The sequence below is a fragment of the Ammospiza caudacuta genome, chromosome 12 (assembly GCF_027887145.1).
Source record: "Ammospiza caudacuta isolate bAmmCau1 chromosome 12, bAmmCau1.pri, whole genome shotgun sequence".
Taxonomy (NCBI): Eukaryota; Metazoa; Chordata; class Aves; order Passeriformes; family Passerellidae; genus Ammospiza; species Ammospiza caudacuta.
In genome coordinates this window covers 13455270-13475352 of record NC_080604.1, presented here as the reverse complement: position 1 = coordinate 13475352, position 20083 = coordinate 13455270, and the positions used below count along the sequence as shown (strand labels likewise).

The following is a 20083-nucleotide window of genomic DNA, read 5'->3' as shown; positions in this document are numbered from 1 at the left end:
CAGCTATCACCTCTCAGCTGTCTGCCCTTCAACCCTGGTCCAGGATTGAGTTCTCCAAACACAGCAAACTCCCAAGTGCCTTTATCTGTAGCTAGTTTTTAAATTATATTTTCATCTCCAGTTCTCCAGTGCATTAATACAGTCAGTTCCTGCCAAGTTAGCAACACATGCTCTGTGAATACCCTGCTTGAGCCTTATTTCCACATTCCTCTGGATGAGATTATGGATGGTCCCAAGATGACTCTGGGCAGTTCACCCCTGCAAAAAAGGTCAGCAGATGCAGCCCACAATGGCTTCAGTCAAGCCAGATTGAAATTGTCACAGGTATGATTTTGCTATTCATACAGTGTTTCTAAATTCAACTGAGAAAACTGAATTAAGCTACTTAAATTCTAAATTAGACTATTCCTAAATGGCTTCAACACAGTTTAAGTAATTCACATAAAAATGAATCTAATTTCACTTTCTTACAGATCCCCATGCAGACAAGCCCACACATTCATAAGACCATTTATGCAATCTTGCTTCCCAAGGGAATAGACAAAGGAAACTTCTCTGGAGAGAGGAAAGTTACTCAAAGAGAGCTGCTGGGAAGAGTAAGGGACAAACAGGGACAATAATTATCTTTCCCCTCTGAAATGCCAAATATCATAAGGATTTCAGAAGGGATGTACATAGGAGAAAAGAAAAAGCTAGCCCTTTGGTGCAAGGCTCATGATTTGGTTGGGGAGAAGAGCCTGAAATGCCTACAGACAACCTATGCAGCCTAGACAGCAAACGCTACCTGCTACTACAGGCTGCCTGCTTGCACCTAAGCACAGATTTTTACACCATTTGGAAAAGTGACAAGTGACTGAAGGCATGGCTGCACAGTTCAAATGGCAGAGAGAAAGGTCATTTTCTCAGCAAACACAAGTAACCCATGAAACTTTACCTTTCCCTTGTACAGAATGACTGGGCAGACAAAGCGTCCTCTACACCTGGCCATCTTACTCCGGTTGATGAGGTCCTGCAGTTTGCCCACCTGCACAGTGCTCTCATACCTAGGGGGCAGAGACTCAGGTCAGTACAGAGCATCTTCTCACACACCTTTCAGCAGAGCCACCACAGAAACCCTGGGCTGCAATCCCATCCCTTCCCCTAGAAGTCAGCTCTGAAGTTAGTAAGCATGAAAACACTTTGAGAATTGCTTCTGCTGCTGTCCAAAACATTTGGACACTTTTCTGTCTCCTTTTCTTTATTTTGAAAGACCAATGCACAGTACATGATGGCACCATCAGGAACTGGCAAACATGAGCACCACCAGTAGGGTCTGCCACAGACTAACATGTGGATTACTAGGGAAGGACACTCAGTGCCTACAAAAATATATGTTCTGTTTTCCCTGCTATCACCTTTCCATTCAAAACCAGCTCAGCACTACCATCACAGTGAATTCACTATCAGAGGGATAGTTATGCAAGAAAAAAAGAAATATAATGGAAAATCAAATCTTGAACACTCTGTGATCCTCAAGCATTTGTGTTGCCAGGTAATTAAGCAACTAAATCATCTAGTGGGTTGAGCAGGGTACTTAAGATTAATGTCAGCTGCATCTGCAGAGATACATTTTGTTTGGTTTTCTTGTTGAAGTTAAAATAGAATTGTGTTTCATATTGGGAGACATTTTGGAAACATGTTAAAATTGCTCCAGTTTGTCTAAGTATCATCCTACATTGACAGGAATCCACACTCACTTCTGAGCTACACAGACCTCAAGGAGGAACTGTCAATGCAAAGACGACTAGAGCTGGAATTGAAGAAGCATCCAGAGTGATATATTAGAAACCAGGTTAAGTCTGGACATACAAAACTGCATGGCTATGCACCTGGAGATGGTTAACAAGAATTTCCAGGCAGCCTTCCCAGTAATGGAGCACAGTGTAAGAGGCAGATGAACTGCCTGATCTCTGGATGTTAATACATTATCCACATGGTAAATCTGAAAAAGGGGAAAAATAAGATCATGGGAAATTCCCTAGAGATGCAGAAGTACCAGCATTGCTGAGCAAAGCACAGGCTCTCAGCTGAGATAAAGCATCTGATTCTGGTGACCCACCCCTGCCTGAAGAGGCACAGGAAGATGAGTAGGAGAGTCTATGCTGCAAGGGAAACCACCAGGGTCAGATGGAAAGGGCAGATGAAGATGAGCAGATGCACAGCAATATGTGCATCAGGGTGAAGGAGAGCACAACAGAGGAGGAGAACTCAAACACAAAGGACAACACTGGCCTAAGAACAAATTAATACCTTTACAATGGAGTTAATGAAAGTTGCTAAACTTCAGAATCACTGAGAGTGTGGAGCAATGTACCAGCAGCTGCCATTCTGGGAAGGATTACAAAAATAACCTATTATTAAAATGGAAATCAACCTGTTTATGGAAAATATTATACAAGGTGGTGCCAGTAGAAGCAGTGAAACAGAACACAAGACTTCCAAGTACTTTTTTTTTTTTTTAATAGAAGGATTTGGTTCTCAGAATTCATAGTGGTGGTTTAAGTTTTTTCATGTTTTCCTGCATATACAATTATTTTGCTGTTCAGCTCCAAAGACCTTTGACACATACCAGAATTTAAAGAACAAAAACCTAAGCTAATCTTCTTTAAACAATGTGAACACGAGGGTGCTAATTGGAAAGGCAGGAAAATGTGAGCAAGAGTGAGAAGAGATGACTTCACGTATAATTCCCAAGACCAAACTATTTTGAAACTCAAAAGATTCTGATGCACAGATTTGGTTGTGGGGCTGTTTTAAAATGAACGCATGCAATTAAAGAGATATATCCTGCCCTCTGCTCCAGTTTGTTTCCTTTACAAAAGCAAATATAGAGGAAAACAAAAACTTAAATGCAGTGTTACCAAAATAGCTCCACGGCACTGCTTCCAAGACGATGAGAGTTAGAAAAACTGAAATACCCGAAAGACCAGAAATTATAAGAGAAGCACCTCTCTGGGACTTGAGACAAGACAAAAGGTGTCACTCACTGCACTTCCCTGGAGAGGTTTCTGCAGCACCTGCAGATGAGTGTGAGCAGCTTGGCAGGAGCCCAGGACAGAGTGAGCAGGAAGCCCTGCACCCTGCTGGGGACATGCAAGGATGAGCCCCTCTCCCAGGCACACCAGCCCTGCTCCTTGGGAAGCCTGCAGACACACTGGAGAGACCCATCTGCCAGCAGCCATGGCTGTGCTACAAATAAGGCTCTAAGATCTTCTAATTTCAATAACCACCCTCAGTAATGCAAGAGATGAACATGGTAAAACAAACACAGTTGTATCAAGACTCCTGTAACAAGGGGGAAGCTGCTCTGAAGAACAGGTGTAATGCTTTTACAGGATTAGTGATTAAATGCAGCATAAATGGGAGTAAAATCTAAAGCAAAAGGTTCAAAACACACAGAATTCCTCCTGCACCTGCCTGGATTTCAGAGTACTGTTAGCAAACTTTGATCAAGCAAAGTCCTTTCTTCCCCTAGCTGCCCAGCTACAGAATGAACTGATTTGGGTTAAAAAATATAAATTTTTTGCTGTTTCCTCACATGGCTCCAGAAGCAGCTGTACGGACAGAAATGATGGTACAGCAAAGAGTTTGTACATGTGAAAACTGCTTCCAAAGCACCTCGGTATTCTCGGAGTTGTGACGCTTCAAGTAGATCTTACCAGCTGATTAAAAACACTACAAAGATAAAAACAGGAGCATTCAAGGCCAGGTTGGATGGGGCCTACAGAAACCTGATCTAGTGGAAGTTATCCCTGCCCATGGCAGTAGGGGTTGGAAGTGGATGATCTTTAAGATCCCTTCCAACTCAAACCATTCTGTGGTTCCACAAGAGGCAGCCAAAGAGACTCAGTCCTGGATGGAGTGCTCTGCTCACTGGAAGAGGTTCTTTCCTTCCATAACACAAGAAGTGCAATGGTCTCTACTTCTTAATTATTCCACAGGAGTAAAATGATTAAACTTAAACCCAAATTTGTCTAAAAATGACTTGGCAGCTTTTACAAAAATCATCATGCTGCAATCAGGAAGTGTAGTCTGTTTTTGTGACCCTCAGACAGTAAATCAAAACTTGCCAAGAATCAGTATAAATACAGTTAATTGTCACTGCTGGCTTGCAAAGGTCACAGAAGAAAATGGGGCACCAAGTGTAAGTACTCTTGTTTTGAATACTTGTCAGAAAAATTAAGCATCCTTTCCTCTTGCAAGAGCAGGAAAAGCAGAAGCATTCAGTTTCTCTTTCCTAAAGCTTCCCCTAGTTACACTTAACAGCTTCAAACTTCAGTTTCCTGTTTTTTGCAGCAAGGGGTTTAATCTTTTCTAGTCTCATCAACTGTCAGGCAGAAGCTCTCCCACCTGGCAGTCAGTTGTGGCTGGTTTCCAAAGACCCCCTCCTACAGCACCCAGCCTACGTGTCAACACGGCAGCTGATGGTTTTCCTTCCTCAGGCAAAGCAGCTGGACATGTGAGAAGGACTTGTTGACCCTCCTTTTGAACACATCACTCTTGTGATGGACACACAGTCCAGACTGCAAAACTGCATTATGTTTTGCTGAAGGAAAAGGTAAAAATGAGAGGCTGTGGTTGGAGCTGGAAGCAGGAGCTCATACTCAGCCAGAAGCGAGACCAACGTGATCCTGAATTTGTGGGTCAAAGTCCAGAGATGTGTTGGCTCAGATGTGCACCAAACTGAACAAGTGTTTCCCATTAGCTCACTAAACCTCAGTGCCCACTGACCCCTTCACCATGGTGGAGAGAGACAAAATAATCTGGAACCTGGTCTGGAATGACAGAAGTATCTGTCTAGGCAGTCTTGTCTGCCTAGCCCCTATCAGACCCCCTGCCCCGAGATGATTTGCAGACTAAAATTTCCCACATCAGAGGCCCTGCTGCAAGACCACAGGTACTTCATCAAGGCGGGGAGAGCATCACACAGGCTCGCTCACAACCCTGAGCCTTCGGGCAAGCTGCAACACAACAATCACCAGGAGCCAAGGCTGTGCTCAGGTTTGCTCCAGGGCCACATGCATGGGAACTGGTGCTGCCCTGGAGGACCCCCGTTTCCTCCACAGCCCCCGAGTAGCAGGTTCAGCTTGGCAGCTTTCCCCAGGGCGGCCCAAGAGCCCTGGGAGGAGCCCCACGGGAGCCCCGGCAGGCAGCGAGGGGAGTCCCGGGAGCGGTGACACCACCGGCTATAATTAGCGCAGCGCAGCCCGCAGGGCTTCCCCGGCCGGCGGGAGCCTCGGAGCGCCGGGCGCGGCAGCTCCCCGGGACAACAACTCCGCCGGGCGCCACTGCCCGGGACGGGACACGGGAACCGGGGGCCTTACGGGTCACGGCTGGCGCCGGCGTCGCGCTCCAGGAGGACGATGTGCCGCGGATAGTGGGCGCAGACCTCGCCGTGCACGTTGGGGATCACGCTGTAGCGATAATCGCGGCCGAAGAGCTCCAGGCACCGCCGCTCGATCCGCTCCACCTGCGCAGAGCCACCTCTCAATGCCCGCCGCGCCGCTCCCCGCTCCCCGCGCCCCCGAGCCCCGCTGCCTTTACCTTGGCAGCGGCGACACCGCCGCCGTCCTTGGCGCGGTACTGTGCCCGGGAGAACTCCAGCAGCAGCTCGGCCAGGGAGCGGTCCCCGGAGCCCGCCGGGGGGCAGCCGCGGGCCGCCGCCGCCGCCATGCCCGCGCCGCTCACCGCCGCCTCGGGCCCATCGTCCCGCCCGCCGCTTCCGCCCGCCCGCGACGCGCCCCTTCCGCCCGCTCCCGGCGTCATCGGGGCGCGCCGCGCTCCGCCCCGGGGTACCGAGCCCGCTCCGGGGGTACCGGGCTCTGCTGCGGCCCCGCGTTTACACCCGCAGCGAGACGCGGCAAACGCTGTCAGGCCTCGCTGAGTGGGTCCGACCGTGGCGTTGGCGGGCGTGCCCACGGCGCTGCCCTAAAAAAGGATCCCTAAACGGGTTTTAGTTAAAGAAGCCCCTCCCGCAGTGTGGTCGCACGCACTGAGCCGTGGCAGAGAAGCTGCGGGGTGAGCGGTATTGCTGCCCGGACACGGCTGAGGACGGCACTGGCTCGTGTGCCCGGGCAGTGCCACGGAGCCAGCCCGGGCTGTGCGTGCCGAGGGTGACGGGCAGTGCCCGTGCCCAGCCGGAGGCACACGGCTCCTTGGCTCTTGCAGGGGAGCACAATGTGGTTGTCATCTGCATTTGTCTGATTTGCAAATCAGCTGCGAATCTTCACAAACATTTAATGACAGCCGAGTTCAACTGCAGCCAACGCGGTGCATCTCGTTGCCTGAGAATGAAACTGGCCCGACACGGTTTGGTCTCTGCTGGGTTTGGGACGGCTGTGATGCTGACGGGGCGGTGGCAGGATTTCTCACGGGCACCTGCCGGCATACAAATGCTGACAGCCTGTGTGACACTTCTGGCATAGCCGTTTACCCCAGCCCTGCCATCCACCACACCTAGCCTGGTGCACGCTGTGCACCCCAGCCCTGTCACCACATCTGAGCTGGCACAGCCGTGTACCTGGCCTTGCTGTCAGAGATTTTGGGTCGACTCCTGCTGCCCCAGAGGGGGCGCAGCCACAGTGGTGACTTGCTCCGTCCCCGCCAGGAGGGTGGGGAAGGTTTGCTACCCGTCCCGGGGCTACGCCGGCACCCCGCGGGCCTCCCCCGGCCTCGTGAAGGGTGCGGGGGGATGGACGCGCTCCCTGCGGGCGCACTCCGGCCAAAGGCAGCCCCGCGAGGACCTTCCAGCACTTATCGGAGCCAAGCCCCGGCGCTACCCCGGGCGGGGTCGGTCGGGGGAAGGGTCCTGTCGGACCGGGGGAGAGGAATGGGCCCGGCGACCCGAGCCGAGCCAAGCCGAGTGGATGCGAGCCGAACCGAGACGAGCGCAGCAGAAGGCGGCGGAGCGGTCCGATCCCCGGGGGGCGGGCTCGGGGGGTCTCGGTTCGGCTCGGGCTGGGCTGGGCTCTGGCTGGGCTGGGCTGGCCGGGGCTGGCGGGGTTCTAGCCCGGGCTCGGCTGGGCTCGGCTCCGCAGTGGCGGGGGGGCGCGCGGCCGCGCGCGCGCGGCGGGAGCGCGCGGGGCGCAGAGGCGGCAGCCAAGATGGCGGCGCGGGTGTCGCAGGGCCCGGCAGCCCGCGGGCGCTCTTAGGCCGCGGCCCCCCCGCCCCGCCGACCCCGGGCGGGCTCCCCGCCGCCCCGGCCCCTCCCGCCCTCCGGCAGCGGCGGCCGGCAGGATGCTGCCCTCGCAGGAAGCCTCCAAGCTGTACCATGACAACTACGTGCGGAACTCGCGCGCCATCGGCGTGCTCTGGGCCATCTTCACCATCTGCTTCGCCATCATCAACGTGGTGGTCTTCATCCAGCCCTACTGGGTGGGCGACAGCGTTAACACGCCCAAGCCCGGGTACTTCGGGCTGTTCCACTACTGCGTGGGCAGCGGGCTGGCGGGCCGGGAGCTGTCGTGCCGCGGCTCCTTCACCGACTTCAGCACCATCCCCTCGGGCGCCTTCCAGGCGGCCGCGTTCTTCGTGCTGCTCTCCATGGTGCTGACGCTGGGCTGCATCACCTGCTTCGCCCTGTTCTTCTTCTGCAACACCGCCACCGTCTACAAGATCTGCGCCTGGATGCAGCTGCTGGCAGGTACACACCGGCACCGGGAACACCGGCACCGGGAACACCGGCCTGCCCCGGGCCTGGCGGCGGGGACGGGTGGGGAGAATGGGCAGCGCTGAGCGTGCGGCACCCGGGGAATCCCCGGCAGTGGGAGTGGGGTCCCTCGCTACGGGGAGCAGCAAGGTTGCTCAAGGAAGCTGGGCTGAGTCCAAGGGCCGTGGATCCAGGAGCCAGCCCCACAGTTTCTTGGGACACCCAGGCCGGTGCTAGTGCTGACAGATGGGCAGGAATGGGCACCCGTTTGGGACACTGGCACCGAGGGCTCTCTGGTATCTCCTGGCCACAAGGAACACAAGGGCTACTCTGGAAAGCTGGGCTGGTGGTGGTGTATTCCTGTGTACTGTGTATCCATAGGTAATCCCAGCCAGGAGCTGGCCCCAGGACGTCACAGGCCTTCCTGGGACAAGCAGGCCGGGCACTGGCACTGACAGAGCACCACAAACAGGTGCTGGCTCTAGGCACTGGCTCCTGGGTCTCCCCAGGCAGAGGTTGGCCACAGGGAACTTTGAGATCACTCAAGGAAGCTGGACAGGTACAAGTGTTGTAGGGCCATGGGTCTTCTCAGCCAAGAAATGTCCTCAGGACACTCTGGAGCCTCCTGGGACATCCAGACCAGGCACTGGCACCAGGAATGGTCGCACCTGCTCGGGGCACTGGAGCCTGGGATTCCCCAGGCAAAGTCTGACCCCAGGGAAATATAAGCTCCCTGGGACACAGCCAGAGAGCTGGATCAGTGACCCACCTCAGGTGACCACAGAACAGGCACCGACCCTGAGACACCTGGACAGACTGAACAGTCTGGACCCTCAGGACATCCTGGGTTAGGGACTCACCTTGGGGCACTTCAGTACACACCATCAAGGACCAGCATTGGGACACCCTACAACATGGCCTAGGACACACTAGATCAGCCCCCTGAATCCCTGGTGATTCAGACACCCAGCACACTTCACATCAGGGACTAGCCTCCCGTCATCCCCAGAGATGTGGGGTGTCCCTGAGAGATTCTCACTTTAGGGGAACACTCAACTCCTAAAGGGACCCCACTATGGGAAGAAGCCCATGCGTGGATCCCCCATCCCTGTAAAAGCACCCTTCAGCTCCCCCTTACAGACATGTTGTACCCAGGGCCCCTCTCTCCTGCATCATGAAAGGGCTGTGAGGACAGGCCTCTCCTAGCTCTCTCCAGTGCTTCCCAGAGGTACACCATACATTTCCCTTGATGTCTCCCCAGACATGACCACTCAAACCCAGTAATTAACCCCCACCAAAAGTAACCCTGTGTATAGATCCTCCTTAGGTCCCTCCACAAACGAAACCCCACTGTAGATGTACCCCAAGACCGTCACAGACTCACTCCTCAAAGTGGCACTGTCAATAACTCAGACCTTTCCCCAGAAGGGGACCTAATGCCTGTATTGAAAGGGATCCCAAGTATCCCCTTATGCACAGACTTGCAAGGTGTCCTCACACAGGGTCTGTCCTTTTGGGAGAAAGATCCTTAAGAATGATGTTGAACTTCCCTTGGTAGCAAGACCCTTCACTTCCTTCCCTGCACAGTTTTACCAGGTGTGGACAAGCACTCACTCTCCCTAAGTGAGTGTGTGAATAGACCTAGAGCTTCCACTAAGTGTGGATAGACCTAGAGCTTCCACTGGAAGGACCTACAGCGCCCCTTATTCCTAATGGAAGGACCCCATTCATCCCCTCTGTGAGAAGGGCCCCAGTCATTGATGTGGAAGGATGCAGCCCCTCTGTGTGAGAAGCTTCCAGCTAGCCCAGCTCTTTCCCTTGCAGCTGGCTTGGGCTGGAGAGCCTGACCTCCCCTCACCCAGATCAGGACCACAGCCAGACCTGGAGCTGCCTTGGCTTATCAGTAAATTCCCTCATCTTTAATTTTCCCCATCCTGAAGATTTATCAGTTTAAAGCAAGCTCAGAGCCCAAATCCTACCGATTGTCGGCAGCTTAATCAAGTGGCGTGGAGTGCCCAGCTGCTGCTGCTGCACAGGGAGCTGTGTGGCAGAGGGCACTGCCCTGGAGGCAGCCCTGGGTCTGCTCCCCAGTGCCTCCTGTCCTGTCCTGGCTCAGGTTTGGGTGGCCATGACAGCACTTTGCTGTTGTCACCTCTGGACTTGTCCTTGTCACACTTTGCACCTTGTAATTACACGTGGGGTGCTGACAATGGCACTTGTGAGAGCCCTGAGTGCTCAGCTCAGTGGGGCCATGGGCTGCCTCTTCTGGCCCAGCCAGCCCAGGTTGGCTTGCAGTTCTCCCAGAGCAGCATGGCTCCATGGCTTCTCTGCTGGGGAAAGTCCAAGGCACCATTAACAGACTGGCCCTCCACCCTACCCTGAGACAGGACAGCCTGAGAGAGCTGCTGTCCTACAGGACAGGCTGATGTTCCTGTCAGAGAGGGCCTGGATGCAGAGGTGGGGGTGTGGTGTGTCCCAGCAAGAGAGGCTTGTCTGCCAGGGGTCAGGCAGAACTTCCCTGGGAATGTCTGAGGCAGCCACAGGTGGATGTGTTACCCTGAGCATGGAGAAGGAGCTGCCATGACCTATGGAGAGAGTGCCATAGGCCACATTTACTGCAGGGACATAGCCTGATACAGGCTCTGGCACACCATGGTGGCAAACTTCAGAGATTGACCTGGCTGGGAGGTTGGAGGATTCTGTCAGAGCAGAGAGTCTGTAGGAGCAGAGAAGGAAAGGAAATTCCTCCTGCCTCAGTGAGGGTTTAGCTGAAGAAGGACTTGCACTACCACAGCAGAAGCAACTGTGGGGCCCAAAGTCTCTTGGGCTCACTGGTGAAAGCCAGGTGAGGCAGGTGATGGGCAGAGAGATGGAGCAGAGGTGTCCCCACCCCATCCCTGTGGGATGGCTGGTGCAAAGTAAAGGGCTGCTGATTGTGGGCATGGATGGGCTCTTCAGAGGAGAAAAACCAAGTGCAGGGATGTGGGGGAGGAGGATGAGGAATTCAGGATCTCTTTCAAAAAAAATCAAAAAACCAACAAACTTAAAATCATCGATGTCTAATTAGTGGATAACAATCAAGGCAGGGTTTAATTAGAACTTGACAGAAAGCTCTAGCTCAAAAGCCACTGCCCCCCTAGGAGGAAACTGGATCTAATTAAGAGGAAAGACTCTGCTTTATCGCAAATTGAAATGTGGCCATCTGCCCTGTTCAAAATCCCAGTAACGCAAAACTGGAGATTTTGCTAAATCCTTCTGTTATAAAACCAGAGATGGGCCCTTCACATGAGCATGTCAACAACTGTATGACTGACAGCACCTGATGCCACCCCAGTACTCCAAATTACAGAGGAGCACCTTCAGAAAGTTCCATGGGATGGGGCTTGAAGAGAAATGGGCTGTGAGGCTGGCAAATCCCCTTGGGATTTGTCTGCAGGAAATCAGAGCAGAGTAATACACCACCACCAGACCACCCAGGAGTCTGAGCATTTCCTCTGATTCCCCAATACTCTGCTGTAGCGTAAGACACACACACTCACCCTGTGAGTTAACTCCAAGCTTCGAACAAAGTTGTCCTGGTGCCCAGCAGTGATGCCCCTCTGACAGCCCAGCCAGTTCTGTGTGACACTGCATCCATGTGCCTCCATCAGGATGATTACCCTCAGTGGTACCCAGGGCTGCTTGCAGAGGGTCTTTGGTTTTGTACTTAAAGTCCATTGAGGGTCAAAAGAGGCAGCCAGCTGAGCACACCATCCTGCTTGCATGGAAGAATTGGCTGGCCACATTTCAAGGTGTTTCCCTGCATTCCAGGTCCAGCAGTCAGTGTGATGAGACCTTCACACTCCCTCCCCTAGGGATACACAACATACGGGGTGCCTTCCCACCTGGGTCATGCTCTTGGCCTTAGGGCTGAGCTTTTTCCTTATCAGTGGCATTTTGGCATTGCTTGTGCCATGTCCACCCCCCTTTCCTGATGGAGAATTTGGTGATACATATCCATCTGAGCTCTCTTCTGCTTTGGGGGACTCCCTTCAGAGCTACACTCACCTCTTGGATGGGCCCTTCTAAGGCCTGAGAGCAGAGGCAGGTGCCTAAGCAGGGCTTCATCTTCTGCACCTCAGCTGTGTTTGCCACTGCCTCAGTGGGATCCCTTGCAGGGCATGATTTTGGTATATCAATGGAGAGGAGTAATGAGGGAATTGTTGGCAGCTGCTGGGCTGAGCATGGTGGGGCTCTGTGGTGGTGTGGCCTCAGCCCCAAGGGAAGGCAGGATCTGGCCTGGGTGAGTGCTACAGCCCCAAAACCCTCCCTGGTTCTGGCAGCAATGTAGTGGCTCTGCTGAACCACATCAGGACAGGCTCATCTTCCTGACTGTCCTCCAGCAGAGGACTTGCTGGAGATCCAAGTCCTTTGAGAGACTTAGAGGTTTCAAAATACTGTTTTCACAGATATAAAAGTCATTCATTGAAATTCTTGATGAAAAAATATGAGGCAGATCCCACTGCTGCAAACCAGCTCGGAGTGCAATGGGACAGCTGCTGAGCGTGAGACTGCCCAGGGAGGTTGTGGGGTCTCCGTCTCTGGAGTCATTCAAATCCCATCTGGACACGTTCCTGTATCACCTGCTCTAGGTCACCCTTGGCAAGAGGGTTGGACTAAATGATCTCCAAAGGTTCCTTCCAACCTTAACTATCCTGTGACTCTGCAGTTTATGCTCAGGCCCTTTCTCTGTCAAAAGGAGGAATATTGCCCGTATTCCTATACGGGAACCACTTCCACCTGCTGACCTTGCAGCAAAAATAACCACACTGCTAAACCCCTCAGCATTTGCTGAATTACCGCCTTCTGAACCGCCAAAAAAGCTTTCCTGAAGATTCCCCTCTCCCTCCCCTACCGCTCAGGTGGTGCAGGGGGGACAGGAGCGGGGCTGCAGCCCATCCACCCCTGCATCCGTGCAGCGCCGTGTGCTCCGCGGCCGCCCCGCGGGGTTTGCGCGGCCCTCCCGTGGCCGCTCCCGGTGTGCCCGGCTACGCGGGGAGGGGCTGAGCCCGTGTCCTGGAGCTTACATCCCTGAACTGTTGTTCCAGATAAAGCAACTGTCAGTTCTGATTCATACAAACTCATAACTCTATTCTGAATCCCGCTGATTTTTTGGCACAAAAGCAGCCTGTGGAGCAAAACGCCGGAAGGGAGCTCATGTCTGTGTAAATGGCCGGTGCTCGCCGTCCAGAGCACGCTGCCTTAAGTGTTGATTTATTTTTGAGGGATTTCATTTTTTAGGGGGTGGAGGGGGGACTGTGTTTGTCCCCTTTCCTTTTGGTGCTCAGCTCTCAGAAGGTTTTCTGGTGAGAAGCAGCCATTCTAGACCCCAACAACACAGTCCAGCCCCTGTTCCCTGAGGTTTTTGGATGTGCTGTCCCCATGCCAGTTTAAAAAGCTCTTTTTGGACCCAGTGATTGCTGGTTTCCCCCCATTACCTCACATCTCCCCGTTTGTGTGTTCTGTGGTGGTGTGATGCTCTGGGGGAGGTCACATCTCAGCTGCAGGGCATGTCCTGAGCTCCTTCCACCCATGGCAAGCAGAAGCAGTAAAAGCCAGTTTTCATTCACCCCTGCAGACTAAACTAGACAGAAAAAGTAATATAAAAAACAGGTTTTAATCCTGCAGGCACAGCTGCTCAGGACAGGGGAGGTGGTACTCAGCAAACATGGGAGTTACTCAGACAGTCCAAATTAGCTAAATGCACCTTGTACCAGGAGATGTTGTCCTGCCAGGAGGAACCTCCTCTTTCTGCTCATATCTTGCTCCAGTGTTGCAGCCTGAGTCATAATATTGCATTCCCTTTGATTAATTTATTTTGTGAGGATATCAAAAGCCCTTGAGATGCCAATGTTGTTGCTAGTCGACCTTGACAAGGGAGCACTGAGGAGTGAGAAGCCATGAACCAGCTGTAAAGCCAAGAAATGCCAGCTTTATGGGGTCAGAGCCCCAGCCCCAGCAGGATCTCCTCCCTCTGCATGCACCGTGTCCCACTGATCACTGAAATGCCTGCTCTCAAAATTGTCTTTACAATTGGAAAAACTCTAGGAAAGGGCCCAGGGGCAGGATGGCAGCTATAGGGTGTGACAGACCAGCCAGCCACTCTTGGTGCCACTGACAGTGAGGACTGGCACCACACGCTCAGAAGAACAGGAATTAAAAGCAAAATGGACAGGAGTTGGGTTCTTTTTTCCTCTTTAATAGTGGCTCATCAGAGGAGTCATCACCTGGTGTTTTTCGTGTGGTTGCAAGGCATAGAAATTTGGTATTTTAAACAAAACCCAAGGTTTTCCTGCAGGTCTGCAAGGGGGCTTGGGGCATTTGGAGGTAGGTGCTGGCAGAACAGTGCCAGAGGGATGGGCAGGAAGAGCCCTGACCCCACATCCCTCAGACCTGTTGGAGAGGCACCAAGGACTGTGTGAGGATCCCCTCCCTGTTTCTGCTCTGCTTTTCAAAGTCACTCCTTGCTGCAGGCACGGGAAGGTGTTTCCAGGACACTGGGTGGCCTGGGGAGTGCAGGAAAGGGAATTGTTTGTGACAGAGCAGAGGACTCAGCTTGCTGCTGGGGACACGTGTGGCAGATGGGAAGAGGAGAGCACTGAGCTGCTCTTCAGCAGGAGAGCACCTGCCTTGAGCAGCACAGCCACTTCCAGGGAGCTGCAGAGCAGTGAGGGGTTTCTGGGAAGAGGCCAGTCACCCTCTGGCAGAGGCATTTGGGTATGTGGGGTGACTTGGGCACACACCTCTGCCCAGTGGTAAATTTGTTGTTTAATTCTGTCAAATGGACTGTGAGGGCATGGGCAGAGATCCTGCAACTGCTCAGTGGGACAGGGCACAGACTCCCTTTGCCCTGGTGCAGTACAGAGCAGGCACATGGGGATGAGAGGGATCAGAACAAGCAGACTCAGGCTGGAGCCAGGCAGTGTCCTGGCAGTGGCCATCACTGCATGTCCTCTGTGACTGTGCTGTGACAATTCATCACACAAGTGTCTCCCTTACCTTTTTGAGCCACCCTAGTTTTGCCTTAAACCCTCTCTCTCCTGTCCTCTATGAGTGCCGTGGCATTGCTGCCTGTCCTGCCATGTTTGGGACCTGCAGATGTCCTGGGAAACCCTTTCACCTGTGTTGTTTTCAGAGCAATGAGCTCTTGGCAGGCTTCTGCTTTACCTGGGCAGCTGGGCCCACCTTTACCCTGAATAATAGCTGAGGAATGCAGAGGATGTGGCACTGCCTGCAGAGTCCAGGGACAGACCCAGGGGCTGCTGTTCTGCTCCTGTGAAGGACTGGCTGAGGGCTGTGCACAAAGGCTGGGAGCCTGCCCAAGCCCTTGCTGGTGTAGGTAAAATTGGTGCCTGACTTTTAAACTCATAATTGCCTACTGTCTTGGGCACAGCCACTGTTCTCCTTTGGGCCCAGAGTGGCTGTTGCTGAGGTGTGCTGCCCACCCAGGCAGCTGGAGCTGCTGCTTTCTGTGCTTTCCCTCAGCCTCACTGTGTACCTGTAGTCCTTTCCTCCTCCTCTATGATTTCAGCAGATTTCTTACAACTGTGCCCATTTCCAGGCTGGGTTGTGCCAGCCTGAGCAGTGCTGTGGGGGTAAACCCACCCCTTGGTGGGGATTGTCACAGAGCACCTTAGCTTGTTTCACAGCTGCACTGCACTGGGAGCTCAGGGGATCCTAAAATCCTCTTAGCATCTCTGCTTTCACAGGAACAATCCCTGGCACAGGTTTGCTGCACCTGATCCCCTTTAATTCAGGCCCTCAGCTGAATTAATGCCATCCTGTTCCAAGGTGCCCAGGTCAGCAGCAGGCCAGGCTGCTCCTCACCATTTCCCATGCAGTGCATGGTGCTGGTGCTGACTGGGTTTCCTTCAGAGGGATAGTTTTGGGTTGGCCCAGTCCCAGACAGGCTGTGCTTGGCTGGGAGTCCCTGGTGATGATGTTCTGGAGACACAGCTTGGCTCTGTGTGGTGCTGGGGTGGCACGAGGGCTGTGCACTGCAGTAAATCAGCATGCAGGGCTTGCCACTGTCCACAGACACTTGTACCAAAGGGGTTTATGTGTGTGGAGGAGTCAGAGACCAGGCAGCAGCTGCTGCATGACATTATGTGCCAGCGTCCCTGTCCTTTCCTGGGTGCAGTGTGATGCCCTGCAGGCATTTGCCTCCCTCCTGGGATTTCCCTTCCCATAGAAAGGAGTGCAAAACACATGCCAGCACCCAGAAAGCTCATGCCAGACCGCCAGCTGCCTGCCTGCAGGGTGTTTGCTGAAAGGGATGGAGAGAGAACTTCTTACTGGTGTGGGCACAAACCTCTTGTTTCTTCCTTAACTCAGGGTAAAAGTGCCTGCAGGGCACTGCAACCAACATCATTACTATTTTTAGCTTTTCCAGCTGATATGGGGTGAGGAGCTTTTGTACTTGCTGTAGTCAGAAAAAGTCACTTCCTTACCTTGATAGTCACAGGCTTTGTCTTGGCATTTCCATCCCCGTGTTCCCTGATGTCTCCTTGCTCAGCACAGAGTGTGCTGGGTGGAGGCCTGCTGGGAAGGTGACCCCTCTGGGAGTGGTGCTTGCAGATGTGGGGTGCTCAGGTGTGGGGGCTCCTGGGGATGCCAGTCCTCTCCACAGGCAGCATCCCTGCCCACAGTGCACCGGTAGCTCCTGCCCACGTGCAGGGAGCTTGTAGTGATGAGGAAAGCCCGTGGGCAGCCGCCGATCCTGTGGCTGATGCTGGTAGAAACCAAGAGCCTGAAGTCCTATTTGTGCGTGGGCCAGGTTTGGGACAGCCAAAATCCCTGGGGCTCCTGAGGTAGTGGTGGCTGTCACCTGCCACATTGCTGGGCTGTCGTGGGGCCAAGGTGGGCTCTCTGCCAGACATGGGCTGCACTCACATACCGATTGGGGGGCTCAGCACCAGCACTGGGGGGCTCATGCATGGGCTGCACTCACATACTGACTGGGGGGCTCAGCACCAGCACTGCCACTCCATTGTCTCTGATGCTTCCCCCTCCTCTCCCTCTTGCAGCGCTCTGCCTGGTGCTGGGCTGCATGATCTTTCCCGATGGCTGGGATGCAGAGACCATACGGGACATGTGTGGGGAGAAGACAGGGAAGTACTCCCTGGGCGACTGCTCTGTACGCTGGGCTTACATCCTGGCCATCATCGGCATCCTCAACGCCCTCATCCTCTCCTTCCTGGCCTTTGTTCTCGGCAACCGGCAGAACGACCTGCTGCACGAGGAGCTCAAGACAGAGAGCAAAGGTCAGCACCGTGGGTGGGAGCAGCCTGGGGGGGGATTGGCCCCTCTGGCAGCCTGGCAAGGGTCCTGTGGGCTTAACTGGCACCTACAAGGCAAGCCAGGCTGGGCAGGGTGGGAGGGAGCTGCTGAGCCTCTGCCCTGCCTGACCTCTCTCTCTTCTGTTTCCACAGATTTTGTTGGCACTGCGGTAAGCCATGAGTGTCACTGTCTTGTCCCCTGTCCCTCTGTGGTGTCTCTGGGTGTGACTGTGTTTGGTGTCTGTGTGATGTGGGATGGGATGGGATGGGATGGGATGGGATGGGATGGGATGGGATGGGATGGGATGGGATGGGATGGGATGGGATGGGGGACCCTGGCTGTGCAGGCAGCAGGGCTGGGGGCAATGGGGAAGGGAGGCAGCAGAGACAGGGTGGCAGCAATGGGGACAGGCATATGCCTGGCACATGCAAGTAGCACGATGGTGCAGTAAGAGCAGCCCAAGTCCATCCCCAACCTGCTGTGCTTTCCCTGCAGAGGATATAAGGCCGACCATCCGCAGCAGGACCCTCTTCCCATGGCCGGCAGCCTGGGCTGCTCCCTCCCTGTCCTGCCCTTCATTTGCTGCCAGCGGCCACACCGCGTCCCGCGCCGCCCTCCGGGCCCCGGTGCCCGTGCCAGGGATGCGCCAGCCGCCCGCCGCATCCATGGCCACCTCCATGTCCACGCCGGCACCGCCATCCCACGCACCCTGCCAGCTCCGTACCCACCGCTGCCTGCGGGCCGCCGCCGGGGGAGGATGCCTCAAACCCGCTTTGTTCAAGAACAGAATCCAGCTGCGGTTTTGTTTCAAGGAAAAAACAGTCTTGGAGTTTTTAACAGATTTCTACATCCCCAGGACTCCTGACCTGCTGCCTCCCACCCGAACGTGCACCCAGTGACGCCCCGTGCCGGCTGCTCCGGGTCCCGGACCCCTCCCCACTCCCATTTTGTACAGCTCCGTGATCCTGTCTCCACAGCCAGGGGACCCGGTGGCCGAGATGGGGCCCAACCCCTACTTTTACATGTAAATTCATATTCTCTAAACAGGGTAAAGTGACTCGAGCCCCCTCTCCCCCCGCCCCGGGAGTCCAGCCCAGGACACGGTGTTTCCTGGTGCGTGGCTGGGGCCGCAGGCTGCTGCTCGCTCCCCTCAGCACGGGGACCGCAGGGGCCTCGCTGCTGCCGGCCGTGGGACACCCGACTCGCGCCGCCGTTGAATGTAAGCCCTGGTAAGTGGGAGCAGCTGAACATGCAAAACCCCCGGGCGGGCACAGGAGGACCCTCCCGCCAAGACCCCTCCCCGAGCCGGCCGCGGGCTGTTGCCAAACGCCTTCCCTCCCCATCCCCATACGGTGCTTTATCTCCACTGGTGACAGCAAGGCTTTCCCTGCCGCACGGCACGGCCGGGTGTACCCGAGCGCTCCTGTACCCACCCGGCCTCCTGGCTGTACCTCGCCGGCCCGCGGTGATGGCGTGCGGGGAGCCCGTGGCTGCTGCCCCGGGCAGCGCCGGCGGCCTCCGAGGCCCGCACACGGCACCCGAGAGCCGACACCGGCACGGGTGGCTGCAGCCCGGCTGTGGCTCTGCTGGCCAGGCCAGCGTGTGTGCGGGCTTCCCCTGGCCACAGGGGCTTGGGTCACCACCGCCCTCGCAATGCAATAAAGTCCTCGGCACTGGCCGTGTCTCAGTGCGAGCAGCTGGGGCTCCTTGCAGGGCCCAGGGCAGGGCCAGGGGCTTGTTGGAGCCCTGGCAGGGCTGGACCGAGACACTGAGCAAGGCCAGGGAGCAGGCGAGTGGGAGCAGGGAGCAGAGTGGGACCGCGGTCCTGGGATGGGGCCACGCAGCGTGGAGGCTCTGGGGGATGGCAGGAAGGGCTCTGCGGGACCCAGCGCCTCACACGCACCAGGGGCGGGCTGGAGCAGGTAAGTGGTGCCCTAAGGCCCTGCGGGTGGCGGTGGGGGATGGAGCTGTGCCGAAACACCATCTGGGAGCCCAAGCCACCCGGGATGGAGTGCGTGCCAGCACTCCTGCCAGTGCCCTCCGCCACCATGAGCCCAGCGGTGCCCACGTCCCTCTGACAGCTGCCCCCCAGAACCAGGTCAACAGGAACTCACAGCGCCCGGGTCTTGCCAGCTTGAGAGTGCTGTTGCCAGATGAATTGGAAAAACAAACCAAGAAAATCAGTGGAGAAAGGAATACAGTAGCTGTAATATATCTGTATTTTAGTACAAAGTTTGATACAGTGTTTCACAAAACCTTATTGAAAAATATAATTCAAACCAGATGAGCTCGGAGCCCTGTGTTGTGGGGAGGGTTGGGATGGGTTCTTCCTGGCCATCACCAAAGGAGGTGGGAGGCCAGAGAAGCCCCTGTGAGGGTCTTGAGGTGTGGTGGGGGGCTGACCCTGCAGCCTGTGGAGCTGAGCCTCTGCCCACATGGGCTGGCACACGAGGAGGGGCTCTGGCCAGAGGGAGTCCCCAAAAAGGGTCTGTCCCACAGACAAAGCAGCGGGTGGAGCAGGATCCCATCCATCCCAAGGAGCCTTTGAACCTGTCCCTTCTGTCTGTCTACAGTGCACGATGAGTGGTTTGTCAGCTCACTGACTAACACAGACTGATAGGAAAATCCATGAAATTAATCAAAAAACTCCTGAAATTCATAAAATTCCAGTGTCTGGATGGAAAAAAACTACATGGCCAGTCAGTTTAATGGCATGCTCTGGTAGAAGAGTGGGGAGAGCATTCCAGGCTGTGTGAGGGCAACATGGGGAGCTTTGGGACTTGCAGAGAGCTTTGGCCAGGTCTGGCTCCCATGGTGTGGGACACACTCACAGCCCAGGTGAGCCCTGCACATGGCAGAAGAGCAGGGTTGGTGCTACTCACAGCTGCTTTTAGAGAAAGAGTCCTGGATATGGAGCCACTCTTTTGGGGGACACAAAGGGACATGAACCATGATAGATGCTGTCCCACAGTGTCAGGGGCAACATTCTCACAAGTGAGGGCAGTTGAAGACCAGAAGCCGTGGGCACCTCAAACCAGCACTTGCAGACACACCTGGAAGGCCCCACACCAGGCTCAG

At 54.9% G+C, this 20083-nt stretch overlaps 2 protein-coding genes across 3 annotated transcripts in view; one reads left to right on the top strand and one right to left on the bottom strand.

Annotated features, from left to right (window-relative positions):
* MTMR14 (myotubularin related protein 14) overlaps window positions 1-5743 on the bottom strand; it is a 30753-nt gene extending 25010 nt beyond the window's left edge. For both annotated transcript variants that reach the window (XM_058813227.1, XM_058813228.1), the window contains exons 1-3: window positions 5584-5743; window positions 5364-5509; window positions 935-1043 (exon numbers count right to left, since the gene is read on the bottom strand). In XM_058813227.1, the coding sequence (XP_058669210.1) occupies window positions 935-1043; window positions 5364-5509; window positions 5584-5712 (384 nt within the window). In that variant the 5' untranslated portion in view covers window positions 5713-5743. The remainder of the gene's footprint in view (window positions 1-934; window positions 1044-5363; window positions 5510-5583) is intronic.
* Window positions 5744-7263: 1520 nt separating this feature from the next.
* LHFPL4 (LHFPL tetraspan subfamily member 4) lies at window positions 7264-18431 on the top strand. The gene is made up of 4 exons (XM_058813078.1): window positions 7264-7681; window positions 16753-16989; window positions 17158-17174; window positions 17501-18431. The coding sequence occupies exons 1-4, from the start codon at window positions 7276-7278 to the stop codon at window positions 17507-17509; spliced, it is 669 nt and encodes a 222-aa protein (XP_058669061.1). The 5' UTR covers window positions 7264-7275; the 3' UTR covers window positions 17510-18431.
* Window positions 18432-20083: the final 1652 nt, after the last annotated feature.